We start from the raw sequence: 24435 nt of genomic DNA on the forward strand, positions 1-24435 counted from the left end.
CTTTGAGTCACTTCAGGTCCCTAGCGTGCTGAATGGAGGATACAATACAGTCAAACGCTGCATTTTAAACTGTGAGAGGGTTAGCTTCCAGAAAACCCCCTTGTGGTTCTTCATGGCATTACTCACCCTGTCTCCATTTTCCTCCTAGGTTTTTGAGGCCAGTGCCTGTCTCAAGCAAGGAATCATGCTGTAGTAATAAACCTTCCAAAGCAAAGTATTACCAAGCCAAAATAATAGCTTTTATTTTTTATTTTTAATAGACAACAAGCTTTCCAGGCTCTCTACTTCAAGAGTATCTTGCTTTGAGGAGACTCTGGCAATTCTCATTTTCCTAACTACACCTAGACTTTTCAACCAGAACAGGAAACCTAACACTCTAACCCAGTCTGCTCACAATCAACTGAAATCACAATCAGTAGAAATAAGTTCTCCCCCTTTAATTTCTACCCTTCAGGCCCACACTTGCTGTATGTCTAGCAGGGTAGTAGTTAAGAAAGCACTAGTAGTTAAGAAAGAAAAAAATCCCTGTCATCACCTGCCTCCTGGTTATTGCTAGATATATCATTATTTAATATTTATATTAGCATCTGTTGGTCCTGTATTGGGCTGTATAATACAGTTAACAGTATGAACACAAAAACACACACACTTTTATCTAGCTAGCAAGGACCTAATTTGGCTTTCTTTATTCATTTTAACAAAATCCTATTGGCTGCAATGGCAGCTGAATACACAGAACCACTCCGAGATGGCAATCAGCATTTTGCATTATCCGAGTCAACAAACTGCAGCTATGGCACAGGGGTCTCTAACCTATTACACAGAACAAGCAGCAATTCCTTAACACGCTTGGAAAGTTATCAAAAATACTTCTGGGGTTGTGTCACGGAGTGGGGCGCAGGGGTGGCTGTGATCCCGCTAGCGCCCCCTGCCGTGTCAATAAAGGTGATCCAGCACCCTCGACTCTCCCACTATGTCTTTGATCTTCTAGGTTCAAATGGGAGGCTGCCTACTCTCACCTTAGACACCGCGCCGATGTTACCTCTGTTTCAAGTGGGGTGCTCCAATACCCCCCCCAAGCCTTATGGGCAATGCATGACTCCTACCTCCCCTACAGCACGCCCCAAACCTCGCAGCTGTTCTCTGGATGTTGTTCTGCCCTTGCCCTCTGGCACCCTCCCCGGCGCCCCTTGGGCTCGTCCTGCCCTGGTGCCCCTCTCTGGCACCCCCGGGATTGTCACCGATCTGGCGCCCTTAGGGTTTGTCACGCCCCTGCACCCTTCTCCAATCCTACCTGGGCCTACCACGGCACTAGCACCCCTTTACCGGCGCCCCCCGAGGTGGTCTCACGCCTGTCGCCCTTTTACTCGCACCTCCGGGAGGGTTAAACCCCAGCGCCCTGTTACCGGCGCCTCTGGGCCAGTGCTGCGACCTGCACTCGCTACCGATGCCCCTGGGGCCCTTGCCGCGCTGCACGCGCCCGTTGCCCCCTCTGGGCCTTTTACCGCGCTTCTCACGCCCTGCTGCCCCTCTCTGGGGCCTTTGCCACGCTCTCACGTCCTGCTGCCCCTCTCTGGGGCCTTTGCCGCGGCTGGGGCTACAACCCCTGAACACCGAGCACTTCTCTGGCACTCGTCCGCTGTGCCACCACTCCCTGCACCCCTGCTGGGTGCCAGGAATCCCCCAAGCCACTGGGGCGCTCCTGTGAGGCCTCCTCACGCCCCTACAGCCTCACCCGGTCCTCCGGTGTAACTATAACAAAACCCGAGCCCAACGGCTGTAACAAAACCAACAAGGAGCCTCCCTGCTCATAAGGCAACTTCAAGCCCCCACCAGGGCTCCTAACCATACCTCCCTTCAGGGTCCTCTAATCCCTGGCATCATTGCAGCCGGGCAGAATGACAAGGTTGCAACTACCAGCTCAAGCCGCTCAGCTCTGCCGCAGAGCCCCTCCTCTAGCAGCTGCCAGAAGGGAACTGCTAGTCGGGCTCCAGCCTGGGCTGTTTATAAAGGCCTGGCCCTGCCCCCTTCTGGCCACATGACCTGCCTGGTTGCCCCAGCAACCGGCAGCTGGGCTGCCCCGGTGATTGGCAGCTCACCTTATCTCATTCTCAGGCACGGAGCACCCCAGTGCCTCCGTGACAGGTTGGAGAGAGAATGGGATACCCATACAAACAGTGAACAGAACACCTTACTGGATGTGCTCTCATGAAAACAGATTTGAAAAGAAAAGCAGGTCAAACTACGGTTCCAGAATCCTACAGTAATACAAATAATAATACAGCAGCACGTATTTCAGTGGAAGACTTGGTGAAGATACATAAGGGACGCATCTACACATTCCCCTGTGGCGCCATTATTTGAGCTATCATTTAGTCCTTCCTTCTGGGAGTCCGAAAGGAAGGACTAAGTGACAGCGCAGTAACAGCCCATACTGCGCCATGACAGCAGCACATGGTTATTTTTAGACACTGCATCACTATACCACCGGGGTATAATGAGAGAACAGGTCGTTACCTACGGCATCACAGTTTTTTGCCTGCTGACCCTACATCGCTACAGCGCATTGCTACAGTGATGTAACATCACATGTAGATGTGCTCAAGGTGAATCAATAAAACAAGATGACACAGAAATAGGAAATGTTAAAAAAAAAGAAATAATTAAAGAGGTAATAAATTGCTATAACAATGTGAAAACTGAATTAGGTAACCAGCACAGTATTAAAAAGCAAGAAAAACCCAGAAAAGTTGACAATGAACCCTCACATGCAATACTGAAACAATTTGGAATAATTATATAACATCCCTCCAAGAAACCCTGCAACAGAAATTCATTTTAGGCACATTTTGTACCCACAGCTAAACACAGATCATATAACCAGTCAGTTATCCGTTCACCTTGGCCATGCCCTTTATGTGCATCTAAATGTAGGGTAACAAAAGCAGGATCAAAACATGCAGCAATCTGTAGCAGTATTGGTGGTAAAAAAGGGTTTATCCCTGTTCCCCACTCTGTTTTGCTGTGTTTAATTTTACCAAATCTATAATTTTTTTAATTCAGAGGGATACTTGAAAGGATGTTTCTTACAAGAAAAAAAAAAGAATCAAACCAGACATTCGTAACTTTATATGCCATGGTACAATGGGGGCAATTGCTGAAATAATTATATTTTGCAACAATTATATTTAAAATTCCTATGCCAATTGTGAAGGAAATAGTACTGGGGTGTAGGTACTAGTGACCACTAAATATTCTGTGTTTGATTTTTACAAGGGCATTTAGTGTAATAACACATGGGGTTCGTTCAAGAAGAAACTGACGTTCCTGTGTGATACAGCCAAAGTCATGATGAGCCAGAAGTCATGGGCAGAAGGGATCTGAGGCAGAAGATAAGTCTCTAGGTCAGAAGGACTGTATGTATATTTTTATTGCTTAAAAGTTTTTTTTAATCTTATATTATGCTTAGTTTCTAGATTTAAGATTAAACACCAGTTTGGTTACCATATTCGCTGGCGGCTGCAGACTCCAGAAGAGAACTCAGGCTGGCTGGGATAAGCTAGGCTACACTGACCAGTCTAAGAGTGGGAGGGCTGCACCACTCCATCTAAGCACAGTAACAAAGCTTGACCTCAGAAGAGGACAGCACTCAGAGAGGGGTGAGACGTGCACTTTTAAAGAAGTGTTACTTGCCCAGGCAGAACTAGAAACATCAAGATGTGAAAAAGGTAGAAGTGTTTCCTTGTACTTCCACATTTGACTGTATCTATTTGTTGTCTCTTAAATATGGCTTGTTTCCGGGATTTCACTTTATTTGTACAGCACCTATGCAAGCTGGTAGTGTTCTCCAGGAGCTGGTTTCACTGGAGTCACAGCCACATTTCTTTCAAATTCCGAAGCAAATCCTTTATTCAAAGCCCTCTTTTAATACCAAGAGGCCAGACCCCATAACCTACTACCCTCAGCAAAGGAAATTAAACAAAAAACACTACCTTTTTCTCTTTAGGCTGTAAAACAGATATGTGCTTTTTGCCTTCAGGCTATCAAGGCTTTATAGCTTCTACAAGTTCCTACTGCCCTGATCTCTTTCAGCTAGTTCTTTTCAATGCTCCCAGCTGGGGATCTGCCCAGCCGCTTGATTCCTTCCACCTGTACCTCAACAGCAAGCAAGGCTAAATGCACTTTCTAGATTCTTAAAAAGCCTATATCCCATCACAAACTACCACAATGGGGACCCATGAGTACGGTTTCTATGCTGTACAATTATACAAATAAACAGCAATGTCATTCTAATCATATTAACAAAAGGAGGCTACACACCTCCTGTTATGGTAAACTGTACATTTGGGAGCAGCATGGGATAGATAACTGTAAGAATGGAAAGGGCCAGAGGGTTAATCCTGTGACCTCCTAAAGACACATCTTCTTGTGCACAAGAGAGCTACAGTAAGAGCAGAAATACCAAATATTCATGTGAAAATAAGGCATTGATATAAACATGTGGCCAATGTGCATGCATAAAGCTGACAAGCATGTACCCATCTGGTCCACATGCTCCTAAATTAGACAAGCATGAAGACGAAGACGTTTGCAAGAATTTAACAAAGGAAACCTGGACCAGAGTATAAAAAGGAAAAGTGACTGTGTTCATTCTATTAAAATTTAACAGTGCCTTCTGAAAGATCTGAACAGCATTAGGCTTAAAATTATTAGGATTGGTTTTGTAACTTGAGCCAAGCTTTTAAAGAGGTTTCTGCAATCCAGGAATGCAGAGTAGAAACAGCAGTAGGTTTGAAATGTTTGAATCCTTAAGTGCATTCACCTTAGTTTCATAGTGGCAGAGGCTTATTGGGGTTCATAAATTTAGTGAAGTGAAAAGTGGATATCCATCCTAAAAGTATGAGGTCTCTACCTTTTAAAATCAGAAACACTATTCCATTAAACAAAAACAAGCATTAGAAATTTTGTAGTGAAGGATCTCTGAAAAGTTATAACTTCCAAACGTAAGTATATCTTACTGTTCTTAAATATATATGTATTAAACTCAGTGTTGTAGTTTTTACCTGCATACTGGCTGCGTCTACACATGCAAATAATCTGGGAGCAGTTTACCCTAAAGTACTCTAGAGTAAACTCTCCTGGGCACATGCCTACACATGCAGTGATGCTGGCAGCAGATTTGCTGCTCCTAGCAGCAGACTGCTACCACTACCTGCAGCCCTGCACTGTACCCCTACAGCAGCCAGGGGGAACTCTCGGTGTTAGGCCAGGGGACAGCTGTCTCCTAGTGGGGGCTGGGACATTGTTTCCTGCCCCTGGGGTGGGCTCTGCCACTGGAGCCCAGTCAGGGACAATGTCCCCCTGCCCTGGCAGCAGAGAGCTCCCAGCCCCAGTCCACAATCATGGGGACGGAGCTGGAAGATCCTCATCTCTCAGCTTGAGCCCCAATAGTCATAGAGTGGGAGCTGGAAAATCCTTATCTCCCAGGGCCAGCTCCACGGTTGCATGTTTAGCTACATGCATATTTAGTCTGTAAAACTGAAAAGGCTTCAAGTATCATCTCTGTGTATTATTGGCATGTCATCCTGAAGTTCATGAACTTTGTTAAAGCTTAGAGGCAAGGCACTTGTGAAAAAAAATGACTGCACTAAGAATCCATGTTAACAATCAATTTAATTCCAAATATCAACAAAGGAGTTATTAAATTCTCACCCTACATTACCTGACTGAGACTAATTTATCAATCTTGAAATTAACCGATAAAGTCATTAGAATGAAATATGTGGTCTGTTTCTAGAAGATGCAAAAAAGCAGATCAGATTACATTAAGCTGACTATTAAATGACTACACCAGTAAACTGATTAAATGATTTTTAAAATACTTTTTTGTAGAAGTGAAGGTGATATTTATTACTATAATAAAAAGTATATTTAAAAAAAAGCTAAGTTGCCTAGTAATTTGAATTTGGGACTGAAAATAATGATTCCTGAATTCTGTTCTTTGCTCCAGGACTGATTTGCTTTGAGAAACCAAGACAGCTGTGCCATGAATGATAAGCTGTACCAAACAGGGGTAAACTGTCCTGATTTAAACATGGGAATAGAGATAACACACAAAAAGTTACAGAGGAAGGGCTGAGAGTTAAGCCATCTCCTTTTTATCCATCATAATGTATTAATTTGTTCATATCCTGAAACAAGTTACTATGACTGCATAAAAAAAAAAAAAAAAAATACTCCATGAACAAATTTATGTCACATATTTTGGCATGTGCAATTCCAAAACCCAGATTTCCTGTCACATTTTAATTTAATTTCTTTGGTCAAATCCTGTTATCTCTGCTTGTTCATTTGCTCTCAGACAAAACTCTCAGTGAGTGAAGCTTCAGGCCTCTTTCTTTACACTTATAAAATAAAATTTGTTAGGATTCTCATGGAAGAGGAAATCTATACAGTATCAAATGGTTATAGTTTGCCCATTTATTTCCTTCTGTGTATGGTTTTAATTATGGGACTCTTATTAAAGTCGACTGAATTTAATGGTAGATATTGAGAGCTTAAACATTTTAAACATGGTTTACATATCAAACATACAAAAGAATATTTATCCCACTTTTATAAAGCATCTGCAGATTGTCAGGTTAAAGGTGCAATGTTAAGTGTGAAATATTATTCACAAAGGAATTTTATCTTTCTGTCCAAGATTATGGTTGTATGGGATGGTTTGGATAGGGAAGATCCTGCCTCAGGCAGGGGGTTGGACCAAATGACCTCACCTTCCAGCCCTACTCCTCTATGACTATAATTCTCCACATGATTTCACCTGGCACTAACTTTCTCACTGTCCCTTTAGTCATCTTACTTGTATTAGTAAAAGACTCAAGAACTCTGAGCTGATGCAGTCAGACAAAGCCTACTTGTACTTTAGGCTATGGCAGATGTTACACTTAAGACCTAATTAAACAGTTAATCATGTCTTACCTAGTAACCTAGCCATATGCTCATGCAATTAATGGTGCAATAGAACAGGGACTAAGCCACAAAGTTACCACACATATTTTGTGTAATAACTTTGTGGCTGGTTCCCATCATGAACTAAACAACTTGTGGCCAGCACCAATTAGCTGATTGGTACTTCCAGCTTCAGGAAAGCATAGAGCTTTGCAAGGGTCCCATGCACTCCTGAAGTTGGGAGTACCAGTCAACTGATCAGTGCTCCCAGACATAGGTGCACATCTGATCCCTTTGCTCCAGTGGACTCCCAGGACTGGGAAAGCCAGTCAGCTTATTAATGTTCCCACTTACGAGAGCATACTGAAGTCCTTAAGTCCTTTGTTCTGGTGCGTGCCTATGACTGGGAGCACCAGTCAACTGTTTGGTGCAAAGGGCTCCAGTGCACTCTCAAGGCTGGAGGGCCAGTAAGCTGACTGGCACTATCAGCCATGGGGACACTCAGGAGAGAAGGGCTCTGGCACACTCCTGCAACTTGCAGCGCCAATCAGAACACTGGACATGTGGCTTGTTACTTGCTGGTGCAGGGGGAACCTGGAATCACAGTCCCAGGCTCCCTCTACATTGAAAATAGGGCACAATTACAAACCAATTCCCATGATTCTACCATCATGTCTATTGCCATGCATGTGTGGCATGGCAGGAGGTGGAACTGTTGGAATCACAGATCAGATCCCATTGCACCTTGAACATCTATCAGAGGCCTTAGACACCTTATAAAATCCATCTCCTACAGTTCTCCTCTTATTATGAAATATCCAGTTCTTTTCCATATTCTTCATTTTTCTAGTCTTCTATCAACATGTATTTAAGCCTACAAAATTTTCAGACTCAGAGTTCACAAGAATGATACAACAAAGACATAAAGTTGTATTGCATTCTATACTGCATTAGCAGGAGATTGCCTGGCTCTTAATCAAAAGAATACTATCCAATTTAATCATCACTTTTTTGCTATCCTTCCCCCACCTGATAAGCCTTCCTGATTTAAAATGTAGACTGTCTTATTGTCAGTTCCAAACCCAGTTGGAAATTGATTAGCTACTTCAGTCTAATAAATCAATGATGAGCTGTGGGACTGTTCTAGCTTCTGGTCTATTCTGTAGACAGTTCTTTAATCGGGACTTAGGATAGAAATTCTGTCTCCAGTCATATCAAAAGGCAAACCTCCACTGACTTCAAAGGGGATAGGTTTTCATTCCTAACACTGAGGTACCCAGTTGTGCTCTGCAGCACTCCTATGCAGTGTCTTCATTGAGAAATGTGTTACTAAGGACTGGAATCAAAGCTTTATTTCACAGGTTTTAGTTTAGCAGCAAAAACTGGGCTAATTCCTGATTGCAAAGTATCCAGATAGGTTTCCTATTGAAGAAAAAATCTTAAAAGTTGTGGCGTCACCTTCATTCTCACCTCTTTGGCTAATCAGATCTTTCAAAAGCTTCCAACCTGTTTACCGAAATTCATTGCAACCCTCTCAAAGGGTTACCAAGATGTTCCTCTATAGCCGAAGTGAAGCGCTTGAGAAAACATGAGCCTGGCAGGGAAACAGAGGTTGCCAGTATTTAAAACAAAATTCCCCTTGGACCATGCTGAGATGGACCACAAAACATGAAATAAGAGGCAGGGTCAATATCTGTGCACCAGACAGGTGCAGAATTCCAGCTCTTCTCACATTGCAGCAGCAGAGCAGTGGCAACCAGCCATGTTATGTACCAGCCCAGGGCTGCAGAATATATATCTGCAAATTGGAAATCATGCACTGTAATGAAGGTGACAGCAGAGGACTAAACATTTTTTACAGCTCACCTTAGAATGACAACCAAAGGAAGTACAGCTGTTCAAATACCAGATTGCTGGGTTGTAGGGCAATAGATTGACTCCAAACTTGTTTTTACATTGCAAACCCTATACTATAGTCAAGAGGAGGTTTTTGATTTAAAAATAATAATAATCAACCTGCCAAAGAAAGTCACCCAGCTTTTCTTAAAATTATACCTGTGTGTGGCCCAGTAGGAACAAGGTTCAGCTCAGTTTTGCACCATGAACAGTTCTTTTATACAGAGAAGTGCTAAAATTGTCAAGTCCATTATTTTTCCTCCCACAGCTCTGCAGGGACAGAAATAGGAGGTTATAATATTGGAGCTGGAAGATCCCCGACAGTCAACACAAGGCTTGCATTGAGCCTGAAAGTGCCCAAGATGCTACTGTTCAGAACTGCAACTCTTTTAGGGGGCTTAGGAGTTGTAGTGGTTAAATAGCCAAAGCTTCATGCTCGAGCCCAAGAGTCAAAGAGCCTCAATTTTGAAATGCCACAAATAAAAACAGGAAGGTAGCAAGAAATAATGTGATGTGTTTTTAAATCCTCAGTAGATCTCTTCCCCAAGATATCTTGCTCCTGGAGAATTTAAAATAATATGGAGGATCTTTTTCAGCTCATAAAAGGGGACAATTCTTTCAGGCTATGTTGTTGCCAATTAAGCAAGCTCTGGGAAATATATGAGGTACTCAATAGCTTTGTCATTCCATGTCAGGTTGTTGATTCCTTATTCAAACTTGAATTTGCTATATACAGTTATCTTAATTGCATTAGCAACTGCTCATGCACATCACAGATGAGATACAACAGCTATTAATGTCAAAGTTGGTTGTGAAGGGGATGATCCTGCAGTATTACAAATGAGCTCCTTGAGCTCTTGAAGGACTGAGCACTTACACAGGTAGAAAATGATGCTGAAGGGTCCTATTTTCTACCCATGTGCTAACATTACACCATAGCCTCACCTAGGGAGCACTAGAGCCTATAGAACAAGCCCTCTTCTTCACTTTTCTTGAAATGAAACATTTGATTGAAGCATGAACTGAAATCTGTCAGTGAATTCCAAGAAATGCAAATCCCAATTTCAAGTTGGAAAAACCAAAATTCACTTGTTCTTATTTGTATTAAAGGCAAATCCAGCTCCCCCTTCTCTGCCTGCAGGGAGCTCCCCCAGCAGTGGAAGCAGTGCAGTTCTGGTCTGGAGGAGAGTGACTGGCTGGTGCATTTCGACTTTATGAAAGCTTGTTGTAGGATGGTGCTCAGGGGACAGGATGGAAAAAGGCCCTAAGTGAGCATGGGAACTGAAGCTGTGCGGTTCCTCTCGCCATAATTCCCTCTCTTTTCTCCCACCCCCAACTCTAATTCAGTCCCTAGGATGAAGCAGTCCCTAAAGGACAAGTCTTCCCTCTGCGATGGGAGTAAAGGACCTAGCTGATCCCCTGCACAGTGGCTGGAACTATTCACCTGTACCAGGCTCTAGGTTTGCCCATAAAAAAATCAACCACAATTTGCAAAAAAGTTCTATTTTTTCTTTGAACCATCTCCATTCTTAGGGTTTCAACTTTGTCCCGATTTCTTCTTCTCTCCCCACATAACTTTTCATCTCCATCCAGTTCTTAATAGTTAAATTTGTGTGCTTTTATTATGCACTTTTTTTCTATATTTTTTGCCTCTTCAGTCTTCTGCTCATGCAGAGCACTATTTTAATCTTCCCTTCAAAGGTATTTGGGTTTGAGAAACCAACATTTAAAAAACAAGAAAGAAACAAAGGCCTAGACTACAAACTTCTTCAAAAGACCATTTCTGATGGCACACCAACACAGGCACACCTCACACTGGTTGCAGGTTGCAAACTAGTGCTTCAAATGCTGAAACGATGACGGTGGAAACAGCACGAGCCCAAAAGAATATTAAAGAGTCAGGAAATCTGCAAGAGATAAAAGTAGAGGAATGAAGAGGTAAGGACCAAAAAGAGATATGTATTAAATGTTCCAGTTTGCACAATTACCCCAACCCAACTCTGCTTGTAACTGTCAGTGCTTCAATTCCTTGCTCGTTTTTTCCTCTGTCCACAGTACTTCTCTGCCTGACAACTGGCTTTCATGAAGTACACTTTGCACACTGAATTCCATCCTGGGGCATGTAGGTCTGTGCCCACTCATACAAAATAAGCCCTACATTTTACATGCTTTTTGGCTTAACCAAAATTGATTCCAAGTACTTTGCAGTACAAAGGAGGCAGTGATTTCTCTCTCATAGATTTCACAGACATTTGGGCTGGAAGGGACCCTGGAGGATCATCGAGTCCAGCCCCTGCCCCAGGGGCAGGAAGTCACCAGGGATCACAGGATCCCAGCAAGATAAGCATCCAAATGCGTCTTGAAGGCGTTCAAAGTGAGTGCTTGAACCGCCTCTGGTGGCAGTCTATTCCAAACCTTGGGGGCTCAGGCAGTGAAGAAGTTCTTTCTTCTGCCCAGCCTGAACCAGTCACAGTGGAGTTTGTGACCATTCAATTTTGTCATCCTTTGGGGCGCTCTGGTGAACAGATGTTCCCCCAGATCCTGATGAGCACCCCAATAAACTTATAGGCGGCCATCAGATCACCCCAAGTCTGCGCTTTTCCAAGCTGAATAGCCCCATTGCTTTCAGCCTCTCATCATAAGGTCTGTTTTCCTGACCTCTGATCATGCGTGTGGCTCTCCTCTGGACTCTCAAGCTTCTCCACATCCCTTTTGAATTGTGGAGCCCAAAACTGGACGCAGTACTCCAGCTGTGGCCTCACCAAGGCCGAGTACAAGGGAAGAATGACATCCCGGAATCTGCTTAAGAAGCATCTGTGGATGCAAGCCAGTGTTTTGCTCGCTTTACTAGCTGCAGCATTAAACTGAAGGCTCATGTTCATCTTGTGGTCAACCATGACCCCCAAGTCCCTTTCGTCCGTAGTGCTAACCAGAGTAGCACTACCGAGCCTATAAGCATGCTGCAGGTTTTTCCTCCCAAGGTGGAGAACCTTGCACTTTTCAGTATTGAACACCATCAGGTTCTTCTCCGCCCATTTCACGAGTCTGTCCAGATCTGCCTGGATCACCCTCCTATCCTCAGGTATGGATGCTTTACCCCCGAGTTTGGTGTTGTTGGCAAACTTGGCCAGCCCACTTCTGACACCAATGTCCACATCATTGATGAAGATGTTAAACAGTATAGGCCCTAGGACAGAGCCTTGTGGGACCCCACTGGTCACAACGCACCAGGACAATCGGCTTCTGTTGACCACCACCCTCTGGGTCCTACCGCAGAGCCAGTTCCCCAGCCAGCGGATCGTGGTGACATCAAGGCCATCTAAATCACAATACAAATTTCTCAACTGGCCATTAGCCCTATCATGGCCCAAACCAAAACTCCTAAAACTAGCAGCAGATCCATAATTTGGCAAAAGTGGGGGTGCAAGAGAGTTGCAGGCTTGTCTGCATCCCAATCCCAGATTCCTTCCCTCACCACCCACTTGTATGGGCAGACCACACTGCTGGATCCCCGGAGGACTTTTTGGAAGTCCCCAAATCACATAAGAACCCCCCACTTCCCTCACTTTCAGAGGCACATCCTTTTCCCTCCCCTTCCCACTCTCCCCCACTTGCTCCTACTGCTTTCCTTGTTGTCTTGGGCCAGGGGAAGCTTCAAAACCCCACCTTCCTCTTCAACCAGCCTATGAGGGTGCTGGGCTCAGTTGGGACAGCCAGAGCAGCAGAGATGGGGATGGGGTGGGTTCTCCCATCCTGCCTGTTCACCCCGGGCGGGAGTGGGCATGGGAAGGTGGGTTCTCCCCACTGCCCATAGAGAGTCTCCTGCCGTCAATTCCCAGGTGAGCCCACCACCATCCAGCCCACCTGGAGTGGGCAGGAACAGCTTTGAAGTTTCCTCAGCCCCCAGGATAGCAGAGAAAGCAGTACCAGCAGACAGGCGAGGGGACTCTCCTCTGAGCACAAAGGGGAAGGAGGGAAATTTTACATGCTACGGGGACTCTATTAAAGTCCCCAGCAGCTCCCAGAAAGTGATCCAATCCAAAATGAGGGTACAGTCATGCCACTACATCCCCTCTGGATCAACCCTTGCCCAGAACCACACATCTGCCAAACTTTTGAGGTAGGTATATTCCATAAAACACAGATCTAAATTTTTCTGTTTGGGTTTCACTGCACATTTAAAAGTCCTGGCACACTGGAACCCTATGCTTCAGTTCTGTAATTATAACTACTTTGATAAAGTTAAATCCATCTTTTCCAGTTGTCCAGACTCAATCATCATATATTTTTCCCTCCACTGTGATTAATAAAAATGACACTGTTAGTCCTTATCTGACATTTTAACATCTTTAGTTATTCTCTTCAGGCACAGTTTGCAGGTAAATGATCGATCAGTTTGAAACACTGAGTTGGTTATGCTTTCTGCTTGTGTCCACTAAATCTGTACTTCTTAACAATTCCAAAGACTATTAAAAAGCTGTTTACTGTTTCTGTGGTTTTATTTGATACTTGTACACAAAGCAATCTAAGCAATTTAAGCATATGCCAATGATAAGAAACAATGTTGTACCTATGCAATGATATATTAGAATCAATTATAACTTTTAAGGTCACAGATGTGGAGGTGCTAAGGGAGCAATGTTATAGTACTCAAGCAGCAGTAACCATAGGCATTCTGCATGGAGAGTTGAAGCAGACAGTGCTTTAACTGACACCATAGGAATCATACTTTTACAAGTGGAGCATGTGATCCACTGAGCATCTGTTTCAGATCCCTGGTAGCATGGAAGGGGAAGACTCCTGACATGATTACAGTACTCCAACAACCCAACCTTCTTTGAAGTCTATGTTAGGTCTCATGACCACACTCCTTTTCTGCTTTTGAAATGCCAACAGGGTGTTCCAGAGCAAAGATAACCAAAATCTGACACTATGGGTGCCTGTACATGTACAGTGAGGCTGCTCTGACGCGCTTTAATTACAGTGTATTGGAGCAGAATTGATTAATCTAGTCTGTTGGAGTGTGGTAATTACTGAGCTGCAGAGGACTCTGGCGTCATGTGTATCAGTGTCCCTGTGCTGAAAAAATGGTGGAGGAGGCTTTTTAACTAAAGCTCGTTCAATGAATTTCAGTTAAAGTGCCCCTGGCGTCACTTTTCAGTACAGGGATGCTGATACACATGCCCCTCCAGGCCCTTTGATTAGAGTGGCTCTCAGAGCCACTTCAATTAAAGCACCCCCACCTCCACCCCAGCTCCCCACCAACACTGCTTCTGGAGCATATGTATAATTGCCCTTTGTTTTCTATGGGTAGTTTCCAATCTTTGTTATCATCTTAATCATTTTTATCATGACCCTTATTATACAATAACATGATAAAACAAATAATAAATTGTCACCTACAGAAGACTATTTATTGAAGTTGTCTTTTATATCGGCTGTCGAGTGCACTCAAAAGTTGAAAACCTTCCAATGAAGCAAATTTTGACCTTGTTGCACACATAAACAGATCACGCATCTAATTAATAATATATGACCAATAGCTACTTGCTAACAAAATACTGAATGTGAACTCTACCCTAAGATCCATAGTGAACACTTAGAATGAAGACAGCGAATTTAAGGGAAACCTACAAGACAAAAATCAATGCATAAATCCCATTTGCATCTAAAAAGATCTATCGTTTGAATCCTCTGCACCCAGCACTATACTTGAGCCTTCTCTTTTGCTTGAAGAGGTTTAATCACAAAATAACTCTGTTCAATTTCCTTCTTTAGATTAAGCTGTCATGGATTAAACATTTTTGTTCCTTGTATTTAATTTACTTTCTAGTGCATTTCTACTTTTCAAACGTCTCAGATATTTTCTCCATCACAAAAGACTAGATCAATATCTTCTGAGACAGCACAGACTTCAAAGATAGTAAACCAGTGCCCCAATAAACCATGCTTTCCCCCCCTAAACTATTTATCAATGGAAGGAGACAACCCTTCTGCCCCACCTCCCCTGGCTTATTCTGAATGGAAAAATTGCCTGTGTAATCTTTAATGTACTATACATTTTTAATGTACATATACCCTTGCCAAAGAGTTGTGCTTCACCTAAGGTGCTTCTGGGGAAAAGGGAACCGATTTCTATTCTACGGGTAGTTATTTAGCGAGGTAAAATAAGCAGAGGGAATACAAGCCTCTATGAAAATTCCTTATATATTAAAATTTTGGTTATATAGGTCCTAAATTCTGCTATAAACTGGAGGTGCTGGATTGGCTGCAGAGCCAAATGTCAACTCTCTTTAGTGAATTCTCTGTGGCTGTAGGGGACAAGACAAGGAGCAATGGCCTCACACTGCAGCAGGGGAAATTTCGGTTGAGCATTAGGAGCAACATTCTCACTCTGGTGAAGCACTGGAACAGTCTACCTAGAGAGGTTGTGGAATCTCCATCTTTACTTTCTTATGACTGTATGAACTAATACCAGGGAAACTATAGCTGCACCCCTAATGTTAGGAAGCATCCAAAAATGAACTACAGTACTGCTACCAACATTCCTTGGCTCCAGTCTCTGTTCATTCTTCGTTGCCATCTGTGTCGGGGATCCACAGGGAAAAGAGCCTGCATTTTTTTTCAATCTCCAGGAAGAACTTTTTAATTTTTTTTTAAATCAGCCTTCCCTTTCGGTGTCACAGCAATAAGAAAACTATCGCTACTACCATGTGACAGCATTTAAAAGCAGTAGTGGCACCTCTTTGAAATTTTGATAGATAGGATTGTTCCACAAACCCAAAAATGACATGAGATTTAAGGCTTTCCAAGAGCACAGGGCTACAAGGATATCAAGTTTAGGAAAACAGTAGCCTGCAGCAATGCAGTGCCAGTGCAGTTAAAGGGACTGGAGGGGAAATTAGGAAAGTGATGAGCATGCTTTTCCAACATGAAACTAAATTTCTGTTTGAGTTCAATTTAGGATGGATGAAAGTTGGCAGGACACAGTTCCTATTTTCACTAAATGAATTTGTCACCCCCATTGGCCATGACATAATCTGTTATGGTCACATTTTCAAAGGGTCTTCAGACTGAACATCTCAAAACTAAATTAGACACAGAGGCATCAAGCACTCATTTCTTCTACTGATGTTGAGCAGGTCTTTGGAGTACACAGCACTTTTAAAACACATGCCTGTAGCCACTCAAACTAGACTCCCAAAAAACTGAGGAACTCCAAAATCAGAGGCTATTTCAGAACGTCTGGGAATTAAACCGCCATCAGACTCTATAGAACCTACATCTTGGTGAAGTAGAAGCCCAGACAGGTTTGTTACAATTAAAGGGTCCAAAATTTTCTCCCTCAGAAATTCTGTGTAAGCCTTCACAAAATTCCAGCAGAAGGTATCCATCCTCAGGGGAAGAATTAAGCTCCAAACAGAACAAGTTTTTACTTTCGGATGAATAATCCTACAAAAAAGTATTAATGATCTAGTTAAATTCTTCAGGATTTAGTTTTTATCTAGAACATAGTCAAGAATTTTAAGACTTAGAAAAATAAGGAAAATTGGCACTAAAAATCTTATAACCTTTAATGTACACTTTAAATTTGATAAAAATTGATAAAAAATAGTTAACATGGGAATGACCGTTCCTTCTCCATGACCACTCACATTTTCAGCCTCTCATATAAACACGCAGTTCTTAGTGAATAAAGCACTAAACATTTATAGCTGAACAAACCAGTGTAAAATTTAAACATACACAAGAAAATAACTTCAGCATTACAAGTAAGTTAGTGAACCTTATAATAAATGCATTAGCACTGAACAAGAAGGGAATGCTCTACCACCTTGCGTATTAATCAGTAACACAACCCAGGCAACCAAGAGAATCGGAAAATATAACAGGAAGGCAAGACATGAAGAAAACTGAAACAATATCAATTATTCATAAGGAAGGAAAAAGTCTACAACCAGGATAGTGCCTGTAAAAATTATATATAAATATATATAAATTTTACAAGAAAGAATAAAGAAAGCACTGCTGAAACATGACATGTTTACACTAGTGTAACATATAACACACATGTACAATGTATAGACCTACCTTAGTTCATAGACTGTAAGGCTGGAAGACTGGTGTAGATTTACTCTGGAACTTCTACATTGGGTATGAGTAAATTTACATAAGGCATTATGAGTCTATCTCAGGGTAGCAGTTTGGTACCAGGTATTATCTGTTCCCCAGGTAATGAGTACCAAGTTGGTGAAACACCACCTACTTTTGCAACTACCTGAAGAGAACTGTCTGTCTGCTCCACACACTGGTATAATTTGCATCCGAGTTAAAAATGATGTAGCTACAGTAGTGTTAGTACGTTGTATGTCCTCAATATAAAGAAAGGACACTATATTTGTAACTGTCTGTGATGAAAAATGAGCTTGAACCCATACCTTTAGAAGTTAAGAAAAGTCTTTACACTACATGAAGCTTGTTCAATGGAAAGACCATACTGGCTCATTACTATGAAAAACATTTACAAATTGACTTGAATGAGTAATGGATTTGGTCTTCTGTTCCTAGGCATACATGAGGATCCTCTGTTATTTTAGGAACACCCTATGATGTTTTTACTTTGAAACACTTTAATACTGGGATAACAGAAGTACAAATGGCTTTTTTTCATCTCCAAAGCAATGCTTTAAAGCTACTAGTAGAAACATTCAGCTGAGATCAATAGAGAAGACTGCAGTGACAGTAACATAAGCATAAGTCCTCTCTGCTGTGTATGGGACTTGTTCCACACATTTCTACCCGTGTGTGCTTTTAGGAAAGACTTGCTGCCATGAATCCAGGATCTTACAACATGATGAAAATGAGTGTCAGAGAACAGACCTTCCTCTCCATTCATATTCTAATAATCACAGAATAGAATGGAGGCTACATTAAACCTTATCTTTTCATCAGCCTCTGATAATGTTTACAATGAATTCTAATTAAAAAAAGGAAAAAAAAAAAGAGATTGTGTTCCAAAGTTATCGCTGACAGCTGTGGAGCAATCTCGTCCCATTCTACTGATACCAGACTCTTTAAATGATGGGAAATAAAATCAATTATTATTTCTTAATGTAAAGCTTGAATGATTTTAGGCAGCCTTCCCCTCTACTGGGTCTGCTTGCTATAAATAAACCATTCTACTAGAAAGCGAAACTCAGAAAAGCTCAAATTAAGCTTTGGAATTTCTAATGTATTTATTCTGTTTTCCAAAAACAAAGTACTTCAAACCCACTGTTTCTGTTTTACAGTTATAATCACCCACTAGATAATTAACATCCTGTTAAAATGCAAAATGAAGTGGCTTTGTCTTTAGACCTCTCTACCCACCACTACATATCACAACTAAGACGAATGTAAACCAAGATAAATCGATTTTCCCAGCCTATTTGAATGGGTTGCCTTGTGATTTCTGACAATGTTTATAAGCCTCCTAAGGGAAAAAAGGACTACTGCTGTATAATCCACACGTAATGTTACTCACTTGTAAGGTGTAAGAGGAATCGCTGCATAAGTCTAAGGGAGCTTCTTTTTTCCACATTGAACATTTTGACTGCCTGATCAAAATAAAGGGTGTCAAGTTTTTAATACTTTAATATGATACTGAAAAAAGAAGGTCTGCGTCTTACTGCACTCATATCATGAGAATAAGGGGTCAACTCTGAGGTCAGTGGTGTTACTTTTATCACGAAGCTATCGAGATGGGAGAATTGGGTCCATAATTGTTTCATGATCCTTCACAACAATACTTACATCTATTTTACACTAATTAACTTTAAGTGTAGGCTTTAATACCCCACTTCTCTTACATAGCCATGTGCTACATCCTCCTTGACATAACTGCTTGCAAATGACTATTTTATGACACAATAATTAACTTCTTCTTTAAGCTTTGATATGAAAAACTAACTCCTCTTCACCAGCAGGGTGCTATACCCAGACACTTAAAAAATAAAATAAATTATGTATTTATCACAGTCAATAAGTGCTGTTTAAAAATAATGAGTTGGCACCCTGAGCTTTTATGTATCTGTAAAAATTAAATGAACTATAAAGTATATTTATACAACTGAAGGGAAACATAGGTTTAGTTTGTAAAAAAACCAAACAAAACACTTTTATTACTTTCTGGTGCAAATTAAAATGACACAATTTGTTTTGGTTCAGTGCCTCGAAACATCTGAACACCTCTTGCCCTTAAAGTAGCATGCGAATCAAAAGCACAAAGTACATAATGAGATTACATGAAACTTTTTCTATTGCTTAATATAGCAGGGCACTGAGTGCCTGCTACTTGTGGTGCAGTAAGTAAGAAGCCCAGCTGAGGGTTGCCAGGGTAACCGGTAGGAGTCAGCTGACCGGAAGGGGCAGGGCTTGGCTCCTATATAAGTCCCAGGCTGAGGCCAGGCAGGGGAGTTCCCTGATGGCAGCCATAGGGGAAGGAGCTGTGCTGCACTGAGCAAAGAGGAGAGGCCAGACTGCAGGTATGGCCCGAGACTGAGGGAAGATGGAGCAACTCTGGTATGGCAGGAAGAATGACTGTAGCCAATTGGCAGAGATGCATGTTACAGCCTAGGGGCTTGAGTTTTCTGCTTATGGTTTACAACTGGTGGTTTGGGTGAGGCTATTAGGGGTTGGAGGAGGCCTCAAAGGGGCTTCATGGTAGTGTGGGGACCCTGCTGCCAGAGGGTGCAGCATTTTGGGGTGCACAGACCGCAGCCCCAAAGAAAGGGGGCGGCAAGAGAAGCCTTAGAGCAAAGGGGGCGGCAAGAGAAGCCCCAGATGGGGGCAGCGATTGACAAGCGCCAGATGGGGCGCAGTGGGGAGACAGACCAAACAACATCCAGTACATCTGTGAGGCTTGGGGCGTGGTAAAGGGGCGGTTGGAGCCACGCATAGCCCATAAGGCTGAGGAGCACCGAGACCCCAGGACAGAGCGGGGACACTGCTGACAGGAGAATCGTGACCAAGAGGGTGAAAGGCAGCCTCCGTTTTATTTATATCTAAAACCAAGATGTAGCGAGCGAGATTTGAGGATGCTTGGAAGCAAACTTGGCACAGTAAGGGGGCACTAGGGGGATCACGGCAACCCCTAGGACTCCTCCCTGTGACACTTAACATCTAATAAATATATAGGAAGGATATTCAAAAGCACTCGTTGGCCTAGCTCTGCTCCCTATTCACCCATAAAATTTTTCACACATACTTTGCTGCAAATATACTAGTTCCTCCATCTTTTTCTACCCCATCTCTATTGGAGCTAAACTGCAACTATCATAGGAACCAACTAGGGCTATGCGAAGCTTCGATCGCTGATCTGATTTGGCGGCAATTCAATAGTCAAATCTCCAAATACAAATCAAATTGAATCAGGAGTCCCTTTAATCTCTCCGAATTGAATCGGAACACTTTGAATCGATTCGGAGAGATTTGACGATGCAGACATAGACAAAGCTTTAAATGGTTTTTCTACATGCCTCAAAGATACCAGGTGGCTTGTGGATGTTGAGATGGTGGGCCATATGTGGTGCCCCACAGGAGCACGGGGAGGTCCCCAGCATGCTCAGTATTGGAACCAGAAATGGACCAGAAGCAGCTCTGGTTCACTTCTGGGTCTGCCGGGGAGAGCGTGGGTGGGCAACCCCACACCCCCGTAGCTTGACAACTGGTCCCTCCTGGGTCTGGGGGGGCACCTGGGGCCCCCTGCAGCCAATCACTGAGCCAGAGGGGGTGGGGCCCCCCCGTACACTCCCTCATTGACCCGGAAGTGGACCAGAAGTACTTCCAGTCCACATCCAGGTTCGCTGCCAAGCACGCAAGGGACCCTCCCCCACACTCCTGTGGGACACTCCATCCACTCCATCATTGCAGCGTTCATGAGCTGCGCCTGGTACCTGAAGATTTGTAAAAAAAAAAAAAAACACATTCAAAGCTGTGTCTGTCTGAATCGCTGAATCTTCAGATTCACATTTGGCTCAGTTGAATCGGGGATAGTGATCTGAATTAACAAATTGAATCACTGTCCCCAATGTGGGCCAAATTTGAATCGAATATGGCCCCTTTCGCATGCCCCTAGTACCAACTGTGAGCATATTGAGCTTTTCCAGATATGTTCTTCCTAAAACTTAACCTCTAACACGATGTACTTCTAACACAGTACATTACATTAGAATTAAATTTTTTTTAAAACCCCCATTCACTGACAAACAAAATCAGATTTTCTTCCGATAGTCTCCTCTTATCAGCTCCTATAAAATGTCTTTCTACAGTTTAGGTTTTGTGAACATGACATCTGCTCTTGTGAGACCAGGGATACAGCCTGTACAAATTAAATCAGAGCAATATTGCATGCGTGGGTGGATCTAGGATTTTGAAAAAGGGGGTGCAGATGGTGTGGCATATGGTCATATATAACATAACACAATTTTCTCCCATTTAGAATCACAGGGCCGGAAAGGACCCTAAAGGATCACAGAGTCCAGCCCCCTGCATGAGCAGGAAAGACATCTGGGGTCCGATGACCTCACCTATGTGACCGTCCAGTCTTCTCTTGAAGACCTCTAGGGTATATGACTGCAACACCTCTGTGGGGAGCTTGTTCTATAGGCTGGACACCCTAGTTGTAACAAAGTTTTTCCTAATGTTCAGCCTGAAACTATCTTCCAGGAGTTTGGGGCCATTGTCTCTAGTTTTCCCCCAGGGCACCCTAGTAAACAGTTATTCACCGAGCCCCTGATGTACGCCTCTGATATAGTGGTAAGCCACAATCAGGTCCCCTCTCAGCCTTCTTTTATTTAGGCTGAAGAGTCCGAGATCCCTGAGCCTCTCTTCATATGGCTTGCCATGCAAATCCCTGATCATACGGGTGACCCTTCTCTGGACCCTCTTGAGTTTTAACAGGTCCTTGTTGAAGTGTGGTGCCCAGAACTGGATGCAATACTCCACCTGTGGCCACACCAATGTTGAGTAAAGTGGGAGAATCACTTCTTTGGATTTACTGGAGATGCACTGATTGAGGTATGCCAGAGTTTTATTGGCCCTAGCAGCTACTGCGTCACATTGCCAGCTCATACTCATGCTGGGGTCTATTGTTACCCTCAGATCCCTTTCACTTATAGCACTGGTCAGGTTAGCGATGCCCAGCCTGTAGGTGTGCTGGGGGTTCTTCCTTCCCAGATGCAGCACTTTGAATTTCTCAATGTTGAACCTCATCTGGTTCTGTTCTGCACAACATGCCAGCCTGTCTAAGTCTGCCTGTATCTGCAGCCTATCTGCGGGTGTGTCCGCACAACCCCATATCTTGGTGTCATCCGTGAACTTCACCAATGGGCTTTTCACTCCTCTCATGCAGGTCAATGAAGATATTGAACAGCACTGGGCAAGTACCAGACCCTGGGGTACACCGCTGCCCACATCTTGCGAGGATAACTCTGATCTATTAATTTGGACTGTGTGTTCTAACCTGCAAGCAGTTTCACACCCACTTGACAGTCCTACAGTTGAGCTCAATATCTTCCAATTTTCTGATCAGTACCACGTGGGATACCAGGTCAAAGGCTTTCTGGAAGTTGCGGTATATGATCTCAACTGCTTTTCTATCATCCAGGTGATGAGTCACCTGATCACAGAAAGAAATGAGGTTGGCTAGACAAGACCTGCCTGCGATGAAGCCATGCTGGCTGTCATTCAGTATCACGCCTTCTGCAAGTTTGTCACATATAGTCTCTTTGAATGTTTCTAGGATTTTCCCTGGAATAGAAGTTAAGCTAATTGGCCTGTAGTTAAAGAGAAACTAAATGCTTTACTGATATGCTAGGGAGCTAGCACTATATTATTCAGTTTAAAATCAGGGCAAAAATAAATAAAACTATTAGAATGTGCACTAATTTGCTAGGTTTATATATAAAGTATAGCCCTCCCCACCCTCCCAAAAAAAATAAGCAAAAAATAGTCAAAAGATATTGCATCATTAATTCTGTAGTCATTATAGTTAAACATTTCCTTCAGATCCATAAAACAAAATCTACCCTTCTTCAGTGTCTTGACAATGCCTTCAGTACTTCACAGTCAGTAATTTCTACACCAGAGATAATGTTACCACACCAGATTTAAGGTTTTAGATAGAGCTAAAAACAGTCTGTATGGCTGTGAAATAGAAGAGACACATTACTAGGAATGGGTAACAGCAAAACTGCAGAATGAAAGTCTGAATAGTGGAACATCAAGACCATTAAAGATGATAGAGTAAAGAGGGAGATTAGCAGGAATGGAGATGACGACAATGAGCCATGAAGTCAATTGACTCTCTCAGCACTTCATGAATAGAAAAGCCACCACCTCTTCCAGGCAGTTGGTTTTACAATTTGGGCGAAGAAGGAATCAAAAGGGGGCTGGGGGGTTGAGAGGGGGAGACAGCAACTGCACCTCTCCTGGATCTACCTCTGTCCAATACACAACAGCAGATTAAATATTTGACCTGCAAGGTTGAGACCAAGTCAGTCCCCCAGATAAGATAAATGATAAGTTTTACTATTGCCTCTTGTACATATAAGCAGACTTCTTCAAGATCAGGTCACTGCAATATGCCAGCTTTCTTGGAACTGAGGGTAAGACTTGGGGCCGGAAGTTCTACACAAGTAGATTACTGAAGTGCTATTACATTACAGTATGTTAAAGAAGTCATTTCAAATGTGCTGTGGAATTTAACCAATACCTAAGAGCAGGATCTAAGAAATGGGCAAATGTTAAAATTAACGGTGTTCATGGAAAACATACTGGCTGCATTAAGCACAAATTAATGCATGCAGGGATCTGTCCAAAAATCCATTAAAGATGGCACTCCATTAGTCAAGCAGTGAGGTAGTCTGAGAATGATTCACTGCTTTGATGTGTGATCAAGGAAGTCGCAGAAAAAGACTATATACAGGTTGCTGCTTAAATGATAAAATCGTATCACAGCAATCTCATTTCTGACAATATCTGTAGTGCTTAAATAGTTGCCATCCACAGGAGATCAATTTTACAACCTGATACCCCTGTTCATGAAAACATTCTTTCAAACAGATTTTCAAAAACTTTAGACTAGTTTCTAGCTGGGATAATCTCCACAAATACACATCCTGTTGCTTGAGGCTGGAAACTAAATTCTAAACTTCAATCCAACCATATAAAAATTGATTTGCGTATTTCGAACACTGCTATTTATTGATTAGTATAGTACCACCCACACATGGCACAAAAGCCTGACTGCAGTTTTTAGCACCCTGAAGTCCCCCCACTGGAAGCCAATGCGAACTGAGGATCCTCACTGTGGAGATGCTAGTGAATCTGCTCTCAGTGCTTTAATGTAACAAGTATGTTAGAGAGATTAAATTTACCTTGCCCTTGTAGTATTCCTTGACTTCAGGCCTAATGGAATCAAAGTCACCGCTGATATAATCAGGTAAGAAGCTGAAAGGGAAAACAATGAGCAGTGAAATGAAAAATTTAGGCATTTTTTTTTTTTTAATTTAAGAAAATAAGAAGAGTTCCCAAAGGAGGAACATTCTT

At 42.7% G+C, this 24435-nt stretch overlaps 1 protein-coding gene across 1 annotated transcript in view; it reads right to left on the bottom strand.

Moving 5' to 3' along the window:
- Nucleotides 1–24435, bottom strand: part of TPK1 (thiamin pyrophosphokinase 1) — a 539620-nt gene that overhangs the window by 244510 nt on the left and 270675 nt on the right. Inside the window, exon 5 of the mRNA XM_019539335.1 lies at nucleotides 24264–24336. Within this exon, the coding sequence (XP_019394880.1) occupies nucleotides 24264–24336 (73 nt within the window). The remainder of the gene's footprint in view (nucleotides 1–24263; nucleotides 24337–24435) is intronic.

The sequence above is a fragment of the Crocodylus porosus genome, unplaced genomic scaffold, assembly GCF_001723895.1.
Source record: "Crocodylus porosus isolate Cpor-Errol unplaced genomic scaffold, CroPor_comp1, whole genome shotgun sequence".
Lineage (NCBI taxonomy): Eukaryota > Metazoa > Chordata > Crocodylia > Crocodylidae > Crocodylus > Crocodylus porosus.